At 34.8% G+C, this 12,427-nt stretch overlaps 1 protein-coding gene across 2 annotated transcripts; it reads right to left on the bottom strand.

The window, feature by feature from the left end:
• Positions 1–1,179: 1,179 nt before the first annotated feature.
• LOC147078658 (uncharacterized) lies at positions 1,180–12,412 on the bottom strand. Of its 2 annotated transcripts, none has more exons than XM_085960342.1 (8): positions 12,273–12,412; positions 10,213–10,315; positions 9,180–9,320; positions 8,052–8,183; positions 4,210–4,448; positions 3,678–3,853; positions 2,798–2,972; positions 1,180–1,477 (listed from the first exon to the last, which is right to left on the bottom strand). In XM_085960342.1, the coding sequence occupies exons 2-8, from the start codon at positions 10,291–10,293 to the stop codon at positions 1,360–1,362; spliced, it is 1,062 nt and encodes a 353-aa protein (XP_085816468.1). In that variant the 5' UTR covers positions 10,294–10,315; positions 12,273–12,412; the 3' UTR covers positions 1,180–1,359. The 2 variants fall into 2 exon arrangements, with proteins under 2 accessions (XP_085816468.1, XP_085816469.1); XM_085960343.1 differs by having other exon boundaries at positions 1,181–1,477; positions 10,213–10,330.
• Positions 12,413–12,427: the final 15 nt, after the last annotated feature.

The raw sequence follows: 12,427 nt of genomic DNA, 5'->3' as shown, positions 1-12,427 counted from the left end.
AGCGTGTAAAGTTGACCGGCTTTCAACTTTTCTCGGTAGAGTGTTTACAATCTGCTTGTTAGCTTGTTCGATGATTACACTGGGCGACTTTACAGGCAGATTGTAAATTCACCAACAAACAGCTCGTAAAGTAGCTCAATGTAATTGACGCTTTAGATCAATGGAACTCAACCTTTTTTTTCTTCGGGTCAAATACATATATTTGTAAAGTAACGCGGGCCGCATCACTAATGGTGTGACGAAAAAAATCATGAAACCCCCCCTTTTTTACAAAACCTTTTTGAGATTTTAAAAATTATAAACAAAAGTAATGTGTATCCAAGCGTTTATTTCAAAATTAAAAATCATGTTCCTGATAATAAATGTGTTTCGGGCCGCACATAAAAGCTTAAAAGGCCGCATGTGGCCCGCGGGCCGCAGGTTGAGTATCGCTGCTTTAGATGTAAGAAATTTTATAGTCACCCTTTTTTAGCCAACAAAGTCTTAACTAAATAGGTATTATTTCATAAATACGTAGGTATTAAGAATAATTACTTTCTCAGCCTTGTCATTAAATTCGTACCTACCTACCTAGCGTTACAATCATTGTCCAAAACTCTAAAGCTTTATTAAATTCATACTTAATAATTGCCATAGCAGCATTTACATCAAATTCATTTGCATAATAATTGCCATTGCAGCATTTATATTAATTTCATTTGCATAATAATTAACCATAGCAGCATTTAAATTGAATTCATTATATAATTAATAATCCATTCATCTCAAGCCATACAATGTAATAGTATTTAGTCTTGTTTCACTCAATATGTCTGATCGATTTTGCCTACCGAAAATTATTATTCGCCGGCCGGCGAATATTCAAAAATGATTTTGAAATAAATAAAATGCAATTTAAACTAAAAACTTCTGAGATTCTCAAATTTTTTTCTAAAATGCTGAAAAACGGATCCTATAGATTTCTATTGACACAAATGATTTATTATACGGCATATTGCCTGATGGCTAACGTATCTTGACTAAATAAGATTGTATAAGATTTGTGAGATTAGGGCTTGTCCATAAATGACGGCACATAATTTTTGGTATTTTTAACCCCTCTGCCCTTTCACAGAATCTTTTATCTGCCTGTCTATATTACAAATTACGAACTCTCTCCTCATTCATTAAAAAACAAATTCATTGAAACTTTTTATGTATTTTTATATTTTCAGAAAAAAATTGTAATTAGATTACAGTTTGTTGGTTTAATGATATCATATTTTCTACAACCCCCCTCCTTCCCTTTCATTACAAATCATCAAATTGTATCAGACCACCTCCCCCCCTTGGAGTGTAACATCATATATGGATGACCCCCTATGTGTTTAAGCCGTGGTCCACCCCATCGACTGCTTTGATTTCCAAGAAGACAGCCTTCTTCTCAATCTTGGCCATTATTTTTTTGTCGTGATATGGATGGTTGTGCAGATTTGTCCTGGAAAAAAATACAAATAATCATAAAAGTTGTATCAAAAGTGTAAAAGAAAACATAGCGATTATGTAGTGTGCTCGTGTCGTCGTGTTCAGTCAAAATGACACGTAATTCAGTGCACGCATGGACATTTTCCAAGTTATCAAAAGTCGAACATTTCAACGCGCAGCACACGAAAATTCTGAGGAGAGAGAATTCCAGTGATTTATGATGAAAAACCGTGGTGATTCACTTGACAAATGAAATAAAAATCAAAGGCAGTGGGCAGGATGGATAGTTCGATCCATAGACAGTTCGATTAGCAAACGCGGACACTACCGATTGTGTCACTCCGACCAGAGTGACAATTGTTTTGCTATATATAGAAGAAAAATAATATTTTAGACGCAAACCAATAGTATTACTACAATATGGTAATAATTTGTATTAAATTGTTCCTTTTCAGATAAATATTATGTTTTATGAATGAAGAAAATTATGTTGGATTCAGATCTTTTGAAAAATAACAAATTATTGTTTTAATTCTATTGGTGCCATCTTCAATCGAAGATTGGTGATAAACTTGCAGTACATCCCCCTATTCTGAGCCAGTCATATCAGATCCCCAATCCCTTGGACATTGAGTCACTTATGGAAGTAGCCTAGCCAAGAATCTCCTCCTCCTCCGTTGGCCTCCACCTACCGCGGCATTATAAGTTGGAATACATAAATCATACCTCTCAATGCAGAAAATATGGCTGTAGTAGTATGTGTAGGAATCATACCACTCAACATTACAAGTGTGACACACTTCAATATTTATGTTTAGTTGTCAAAACAAAACCAGAGTGGTGGAAGCGATTACATACCTCCTCAATCATAAACTAGATCAACAGTATCTATTTGTGTAGATTTATTTAATTGCGACAATGACTCTTACCGGATCGCGGCTCAGTCTGAGCATCCAGTTCACCATTGTAACTCTCTGTACTCTACATCAAGACAATAAACATCAAACCCATTTCCACTACTGCTGCCTTTATCATCCTCATCACCTTCTCCCACATCGAACCCCACGTATGTATGGCGCTTGATAATATGTACTAGGTATAAATTCTCGTCGTATTGGGTCATCTTAAAACTTCCTCATTGGTAATGTTATTTGTATGAGTTAAGTATATTTAAATTATTCAAATTGCTTTGAAGTAACAATATTAAACTTATAAAATAGACCCAATATGTTTTCGTCACTTAAAAACTTTGCTTGCAAAACACACAAGAACTTTTGCCCCAGAACCACAGGTTTGCTATTTAGTAATGCAAGAAGGGATCGATTCGATTTACCTTTTGATAACAACATTTTTCTCGGTGACAGCGCACGCGGGACACTTGTGATCTCGATAGTCCACACAGCGCCAACGCCTTATCTCCCCGCCGCCACTCTTGCAGAACAAGTTATACATATACCGGTTTAGAATGAGCTGCAGTGAGCCACGATTCGACACGGTATATTGCAATTCTGAAACAAAATTAAAGTATTCACTATGTAACGCAGTCGAACTAGGTTATTATGAGGAAGATGGGACTGACTTGCTCGTTATATCGCTATATAACATTTTTCACACCACGTTCTATTTAAGCATAGAACCAAAAAAATCTGAGAACCATCGTAAAAATCCCCGAAACAAGCATGGCATTCATAAACTACAAAAGAAGTTGTTTATTGTAATGAAGTGCTGAGCCGCCGGTGCTGGTAGGTACCTACTGACTTCACAAAGCTTGGATTTTTTACATGCAATTTCAACCATATGCATGGATACTTTTTCAATGTTGTTGGCGAAAACACCAATTAGGTACTTAGATACTTAAATAGTGTCATAAACGTAATCCGATCCCGGCGGCATTGGTCTAGTTAACTGCCCGGTCGGATTTTATTGCTTAGGGTCGAAAATGTTGTTTTTAAACGATCGACACATTAACAGTTTTGCTCGGTATACCCAAGAAGTAGCTTGTTATAAAAGTGAAAAAATGTATGGAGAAAATCATAAACGAAAATGTCAACGAATGTTTCCTCATGACATCCGAGATCTCGCTATTTCCGTGATCGTAATAACCAAGTTCGACTGTATTAATAAAAATAAACGGAAGACGGATTTGTTAAGAGGTATCAATCATTGTGTACTGTCTATTTTGAATTCAATGAGTGAAAAGAGGTAGATCTTACCAAGACTTTTGGTGTAAGCGGGGCCGGAATTCTCGACTACATTTGTCAACTGGAATTGCTGAGCAGAGTTGGATCCCACTCCTGTGTTGCCAGCTTTGGATTGGTCACCCGAATAGTCGTCGCCGTCCGAGTCAGGGAAACTAGTGTCTGCAAGCTCGGAGCTTGGCATGCTTAGCCTAATAAATAAACAAAATTTAACACATTACTAAATTATATTGTATGATAAAAACCGCTAACCTTGATAATTTATAGCCTGACGAAACCGGAAGATATAACTGCCTTCGGTTTCATTTTTGGCGGCAACTCAAGTATCACTAGACGATTCTAATTCCGAAGCTTATCCTTTCAAAACACCATCGTACAATATTTTTGTGAATTGAGCAATCAACAGACAACTCGATTAGGTTTCTTTATTCTCTAGTATTAATTGCAGATGCATGAAGATTTCCTTGGAATTTATTTCAAATAGGGGACATTTTTTACGGACCGGCCAAAAATTTCTACAAATCAGCGGTCGGGAAACACTGCTTACTTTTTGACTGCATCATTAGACTTTTTCAGTGTGGACGGACGCTTCCTAATCATTACTGGGAATTTCTCTGGCGTGGTCGCGATCCTAACAGTATTCGAAATATTCAAATCCTTGACTTGTTCAGGATTCAACGGGTCTCCGATTACTTCGATTTGAAAGGTCTGAGGTGCAGCTTCAGCCTTTACCGTTTTCGTTCTGATATTCAAACTCGGGTTGTTTACGAGCTCCGTATCGGTGTCCTAAAAATAAAAGAAACACAAAATAACGATCAATCAAAAAAAAACAATATATAATTCCGTACCAATATGGCAGAAGCATATAAGTCGTGTTTTGGCGATTTTGAGATTTGAATGCCAATATATCAAAAAATGCCTACTTTATGTTATGGCAAAAGCATATATCTCTAAAACCTATAGATTTCTCGTAAAACGACTTGGAAAAACAATACATGTCATAAAATGTCAAGCTCTAATAAGCCAAAAGCATATATGTCTGACATATATGCTTTTGGCATATTATAAAATTACACATGCGCAGACTTATCTATGGTATTCTGCATTTTTGGCAGCTGTCTTTATTGAATTTATAAAATTAGCAATACAGAGGGACTGGAATATAAAGTTTGCAAAAAAATGTTTCAACATGTCTTTGGAATCACTGCAAACAAAGTAAAGATACAGGATTTATTGGTAATGATAATTTCTTTTATTTTGTTAACTGTCAATTCATGGTGGAACTGCATTGTATCGTTGTTTTTATTAAATAAAAACAACAAGGTAATGATAACCGTGGTAAAACACTATCCCATAAACAAGAAAACAAACGAACGGGAAGAAGTTACTGCACACATAGAAAGCTTTCCTAAACATGAAAGTCATTATTCACGTCGTCGCACATCCAAAGAATACCTGTCTGGGCAGCTAAACATATCCAAAATGTTTGATATGTATTGTTATATGCAAACAGAAAAAATATGATTCCTGTGTCATATAGTATGTATGCTTCAATTTTTAAAAACACCGGATATAAATTTAAAGTACTTTACAAAAACACATGAAAAACTTGTGATACATACAATATTCAATTAAAATGTGCTACAGATTTACAAATAAAACAAATATTGGAAACCCACAAGTTTGCAAGTGGCAGATGAAGGCTATGAATTAAAAAAAAAAAAAAACGATAAGACCAAAGCTCTCCAATCTGAAGGTAAAATTGCTTTTTTAGCATTCGACCTGCAGCAGTGTTTGCCAACGCCTTCTCTTAACTCAAGTATAGTGTACTATAAAAGGCAATTGTACACATATAATTTGACCATAAGAAATTGCACATCGAACCAAACCTCATGTTATATGTGGCACAAGGGAATAGCTGCAAGGGGAGCCAACGAAATAGCGTTTTGTGTGATAAGTCTTCTGAATACCTTAAGTCCAACTGTTGAAAATGTTATTGCATCCTCTGATTCTTGTCCGGGACAAAATAAAAATAACATAATAACTGCAGCTCTATCTTTCTTTGTAAGTACATCACCAACTATCCAGGTCATGGACCATAAATATTTGCTCCCAGGCCATACGCAAATTGAATGTGACACTGACCATTCACGTGTTGAAAAAGCCAAGAAAACTTCCAACATAGAAATTAATATTCCCCATGATTGGTATCAGTTTGTTAGAACAGTAGGGGGTAAGAAATTTTTTATTGGTAAAGAGATGTCTCAGGATGAAATTTACAATTATTCAAGACTTCTTTCTAATCAACTGGTGAAGCGAAAAATTAATACAGTTGGAGAAAATGTCGTTTGGAACAAAATTAGATCGTTCAGGTATGAGAAGGAGTTTGGTTTAATAAAATTTAAATATTCATTACATGAAGATGACCCATTTCTTCAACTTCATTTACGACGTACAACAAGAGGAAGAAGGAACATTGTTAACATTAAGCAATACTATAACGGTCCTCTGCCAATTAATCAATCTAAGAAAGATGACCTCATCAGTTTATTGCCATTGATAGATCCAGTTTATCATACATTTTATATAAATTTAAATACTTGTTAATTTTTTTATATACATACTATAAGTAATACTCATAAACAACTGTTTACCAATATTATTATCACTGTTAGTTTAATTTTATCATGTTTTCATTTAATTTCCATGCTCTTGTTTTAATTTCATAAGTTTTTCTATAATAAAACATCTATTATTGTAAATGATATGTCAAAATGTTGAAAGTATTTTTATGCCAAAACCTCATATGTCATTAAATGCTTAATAACTCATTGAATTGCTTGATTTTCTTTTTTTATCAAATATATTTTAAAAATATACTAGTTTTTTTATAATAATAACATTAAACAATCCAATTTCCATCATATCCTGATTTGTGACACTTCTTTAAACCTTAATAACCTTCTCCTGTAAAATGCGAAAAAATGACTTATATGCTTCTGCCATATAGGTACGGAATATATACTTAACGTACCACTTTATCAATTACCATTCAATAATTTGGACAGAAAACAAATGATAATGGATTGGATGCTATGGTAATGGGTAATATAACAGGTACGATCTAAACAGAGTCTTCTAAACAGAGTAAGAGATTCAGTTCCCATTATTTCTGAGTTCCCTGATAGCAACCGTAGACAATAAGCTACTCAATGGATAAGTGGTATTGCAGGTACAGTGTTACTTATTCTACATAAAGATTCTCATTTAGTACAGTGATTCTCAACAATCATTTCATGGAACTCTAGGGTTCGGCGAGAGCTTGCAAAAAACTAATGGAAAAGGGTACATTTTGCCACTGTTTTTGTATTTTCTTTTTAAATTTAAATGTTTTTATATGACCTATTAATAAAATAATGATAATTAATAGTAAAATAATAATAAGTGTTTTGGAAGTTAAATTTGGTTAGATATTCGGATGATAGATGTCATTGGACAGCTTTATAAAAAAAAATACTGCAGCAACATATTGTCAAAATATTTGTAACGTAGCTAGTAAGAAAGTGAAAATATATGTTGTTTTTTTAGGCCTGTCTAACTTAACATGCCAGAAATTTAGGAGTGGGAACCACTGACTAAAGGGGACATTGACACATAGTCATGGCCCCCATATCCTGAAGCGGACTCCCGGACCCCCTACCTGTCGCTAAGGTTAAAGACAGAGTGATACTCTGCAGTATCGTTTTCTAAATGGTGTTAAAGATAAAATTACGGGTATTCAGTGTATTTTTAGCGATTCTCTGTATTTCTAAGTACATCCATAGTCGTTGAGTATCGAACACACAATAATCAAAAATCGCATCACACAACAACCTATTTCAAAATGTTAATATTCTTTATGGAACATACTTTTTTTTTTACTATTAATGCAAATTTGTGATGTGTGTTTATCTCAGTCATCTGGTCGAACCACCACGCCGGCCCCCGCTGAGCTCGGACCCCCAGACTAGAGCCCTGTCAGCCCCCCCTCTTGTGGGGACCATGCACATAATACACTATACATTCTTCATAATTTAAGACAATCAGAAACATACCCATTCGAAAAATACTTGAAAAAGACTTACTGAATGGGACGTGAACCAACATCTATGGCAATCCGGGCAAGATTAATTAAGTATACCAATATTTATTAAGCTACCGGCTCAAGTAATTAATATTCATGTCAATATTCTTGATAAATAATCTGACAATATCTATGAGTTAGTTGGTAACCTTAATTTATAAATCACAAAAGTTGGTTGCCATTATTGATGATAATGGAAATAAATATTTAGCAATGAAAGAATCGTGATGGTATGCTTAACATATTGAGTAAAGTAGTAATTATACCATTCCATCAAGTCCTTGAATATGCAACGCCTTGGCCGCCTCAAAGAACGTCGACAAGTTCTCTTCGGCGATTGCCACTTCTCCGGTGTACACATATTGCAGAAGACTACACAACGTTGAATAGGATACTTTCTGGAAAGATAAACGGGAAATTCTCATTCTGTGATGATGGAAAGCCTCTGTAATGCTATGCACGTAAGAGGAATGAGTAAAAAAGAATCCTTTTCAGTTTTAGTATATTTTTGAATATTTGTGAAATGGCCTTCTTATGGGATTAAGATACAAGTACAGCAATGAAGTAATACACAAAAAAATCCTCAGTTCCATGATTCAGATAATTTATAGAGCTAACGAATCAGACAGTGATCCGTTTAAGTGGACAGCATTTTTTCCATCTTGATAATTTAATTAATAAGTATATTATATATTCAGCTACAACGTTTTGTATTTGAAAATACACAAAGACTATTTTATTATATTAAATCAGCCAATAACAATCAGTTTAAAAAGTTTGAAATTTCTCTCCTGAAATGTTGCATGTTAGATAATATCTTAGCCAGCTCGCACATCTAAACTCGTCTTGTCTGCAGCATGTCAAATACGTCGATGTGACGTAATCGTTATTCACAAAAAACACGTTATCTTATAGACCTTCGGATATTTACTTCATTCAAAATTTGAGAAATATCGTGTATATATGACTATACTAGGAGATGTGCCTAATTAACGGATGAACCCAATATTTTTGGCATTTGACAACGTCGACGTTTCGTGACGTTACATGCGTCACTGTCGCTAGGCGCCTATGTGGCGCAGTTGAATATGCAACATGCATGCGACATTCCTACAAGGTTTGATTTATGGCAGTGCCGCAGACGAGACGAGTTTAGATGTGCGGGCTTATACTTATATGAAAATAAAACTAATAATCTCGTTACTAGACTAATGATTCAATTTGTTGCAAATAATTTTGCATTGCAGGTTCATTTGTAGGAAGCTTCACGAAGTGTAGATAACCATAGAGTAACAAGCGGGTGGCAGAATGGTGTATTACTTAAAACGTCCAGGCTAGTGGTGGCGCTTAAGAATTTAATAATAAAAGCATTACAATATTAAAATAAAACCTACATTCAGAAATATAACAGGGTGTTTACACGGAGCGGATTGAATCAATTCCTTGATGTAGGGGCTGGCAACACCGAGAATCAATTGGTGAACTTTTACTAAATGTCCATCAGCCGCCAGCGTCAAATCCACAAAATCGCCCCTCTGAAAAATAAGCATATAAAATAATAATAATAAGATAGAAATGTGAAAGCCGGTCGCCATTGTCCAAGGCTTCAAAGCCAGACTCCGTTTATTACCTTATGACAGTCAGGCCATAAAATACAATAAACACAAAGCACGCCGATTGTACTCAAATATAACCGATGTTTTGTTTATGTGACAAAATTTAACACATTTATTATGACACATATTTCAAAATATCATATTATTCTTTCACACCTATTTAAGTTTATACCCACTCCACACTCGAGATTTAAACCTTGTTACAACCTCACTCAGAAAGCAACCCACTTCCCATTATTTATATGTTCTACGGATTTCTTCAATTAAACTCTTAATTTGTTTTGTAACTTTTAAATACACAAATGCGCTACTGACTGCTCCGAACGGTTAACTTTACAAGACTCATCAAATTCACCTAAAAAAGTCACCGAAAAATAAATAAAATAGGTATGCCACTAACTAAATAACGAGACTATATGAGAGAGATATTATGCCATCTTTGCCGAGACATTATTTGAATGTGTGTAAACAAAAAACAAACTTAAAAAATTGCATTGTGTAACCTTGATCTATAAATAGAACGCACACATGCATCTGGAATTAACTTCAATGTCATGCATTCAATTGAATGTGTTCAAGTAAATTGGATTTTTAATTATAATACATAATTTTAATTGAACTTTGAATATTTCAGATGTAAATTGCAGGAAATAAAAATATAAAAACTTTGATTGAACTAAAATGAAATGGGATTGCAGAAACTACATGGAAATAGGGGGAAAGCGTGAATCCCAGGCATGTAAAATCTGGGTTCCACTGTAGGTATATTTCTGAGGTATTTCCAAAATATGTACCTATAATGAATAATTACCTGTTGCAGAGTGCTGAAATTGGAGCACATACTCGCATGGTATTGGTGCCATGTTAAAGAGTAATGCGGTTGAGACGTCATGGTGAACTGCAGCAATCTCAAGCTGTAATCAGATACACTACAATTTTGATTATCCGGACTAATGAATTGGTGATTTTCAATGTGATGAAAGTAGTTTGACAAAACGAAAAAAATCAAGAATAATCTGTGTTTACTTCCAGAATAATCATTTTTTCAACATCTTTTTGTGCTGTTCATTTGAAACTGATAATCATAATGAAATTTGAAGAATCGAGATATTACTATAGTCATATTGTAAATTCAACAAGATATGTAAAAAGGACAAAGTTAAGAAATAAAATTATCTTTTCATATACTATTATAAGTAGTGATGAATAGATGTTGGTCATTCACTCAACCCAAAATTATATTGTTCATGACTTTGAAGTGATTATACAATTTGAATATAATTAGTCAGAGATTGTTATATATGGCTCCGAAACTTGACTGTTAAAGACAAGAAAAAGACATAGGCAAGTCAAAAGGGCAACCGACTCAACGAGCTGAACATTCCAAACAAACTCTCCAACCTGGAATAATTCATGGTATTTCATCATGTCAAAGATCTAAAAGGACAAGGATAGCTCTTCCTTGACCATTTAGTTTTAGATTGTCATTTAGATTCAGATGGACGAACCGAATCAAGAGTTCCATCCGCTTTCCACTGACACCGGCTCAGCGGGCTACTGATAGCCAAAAGAGACGTAGTTGAGTAATGGATATGATTGACTGACAACCAAATCATGAGGACCACAAGGTCCTGATGAAAAATAAGATAATGGACAATAATAGAGCCACTCAGATCGTGAGTTTATTGACAGCTTTCATCTTGCATGCATAGAAATTACATTAGAAAAAAACCAGTTTGTCACGCAAAAAAATTTGATAATGGTGGTGTAAAATTGATTTCATGGTTGGACACAAGGCAAAGATGTCAAATCTTCTTTCAGGTGCCGCCTTCTTTGGTTTTCGTGTAAAAATCACTAAAGCAAATTCCAGTTTCACGTGATATACAAAAAAAAATTAAGCTCTCTCATTTCAGAGTTTTTGTGAAAATTACAAGTCCTAGTAGTCAATTTTGGCTTATTTTCATATGTTTAGGAAAAATCTCTATAGAAGGTTTTCTTCACCATCTGCGATATCAGCGAATATATTTCTATATGAATAATAACAGATATGGGTATCAAGGTTGGGTTAGTTTAGGTTAGGTTAACCTAACAGATAATCCAGTATATCAGCTATTTTCAAAATGTGTTTGTCGCTGTATTCCCCATAAGCGACTTGTACCAAAAACAATTTAAGTAATTTAAGCAATTCAAGCAACTTAAAAATTACTATAAATTTCTAAGGTATACTCCAGGGTTGCCAATAAGCCATGGGACCTTACAAAGACTCGGAGAAACTCTAAACTGAGTTTCGAGAACGGGAATAGGTGTGCTTGACTTTTTCAGAAAATGTCTTCACATTAAACAGAAGACCTATTGACCCCGAACGGCCAAATGCCATGGCGCCTTTTCTTCAAGCCGACCGAATTCAGGTGTTCTATAGTGCTGCTAAATACTATCCGGAGCTACGAGATGCTGGCATGACCCGGAAGGGTGCAAAAAGGCATACGAGCAACTGAATTCTTGGAGGTGGCTCTTTGTGTCCATATGCTCCACTTGAGGAGCGGCCATGGGACTACGCAGGAGTCTTTGTCTTATGTAGTTTCTTTCTGGATTGTTTTAAAATACCAATGAAATCCATGAGATAGAATAAAAGTTCTTTCTGTCAAATGATGATACAGAAATTCTAGTGACACCCTCAGACAATAAACTTTTTTTTATTATTTTCAAATAATCATTGGAATGTCTAATTTTGCCGCCAATAATTAAACAGAGAGCCGGTGTAAAAACGCAACGCTAAGTAAGGTTAAAGACTACAGTGAGGACAGGACATTATTCTTGCTAATTGTTCGATCCATTTGCGATTTGGCTATTTCAGGGGGGTTTAGAAAATACCTTTTGTTTTAACAATACAACCACGCAAACGATTTATTCCCAAGTTGGGAAATAGTCTGTATTCTATGTTTGGGAAAACGTTATTCCCAACAATTTTTCACGGCAAAATCCAACTTTGAGACGTACAAGTCAAAAACAACAAAGCAACGTTAGTG

This window comes from Rhyacophila brunnea, unplaced genomic scaffold, assembly GCF_057557595.1.
Source record: "Rhyacophila brunnea isolate RB1 unplaced genomic scaffold, BYU_Rbru_1.0 scaffold_11, whole genome shotgun sequence".
Taxonomy (NCBI): domain Eukaryota; kingdom Metazoa; phylum Arthropoda; class Insecta; order Trichoptera; family Rhyacophilidae; genus Rhyacophila; species Rhyacophila brunnea.
Note: the sequence above shows the minus strand (reverse complement) of the source record. Positions and strands in the feature narration are given on the sequence as shown.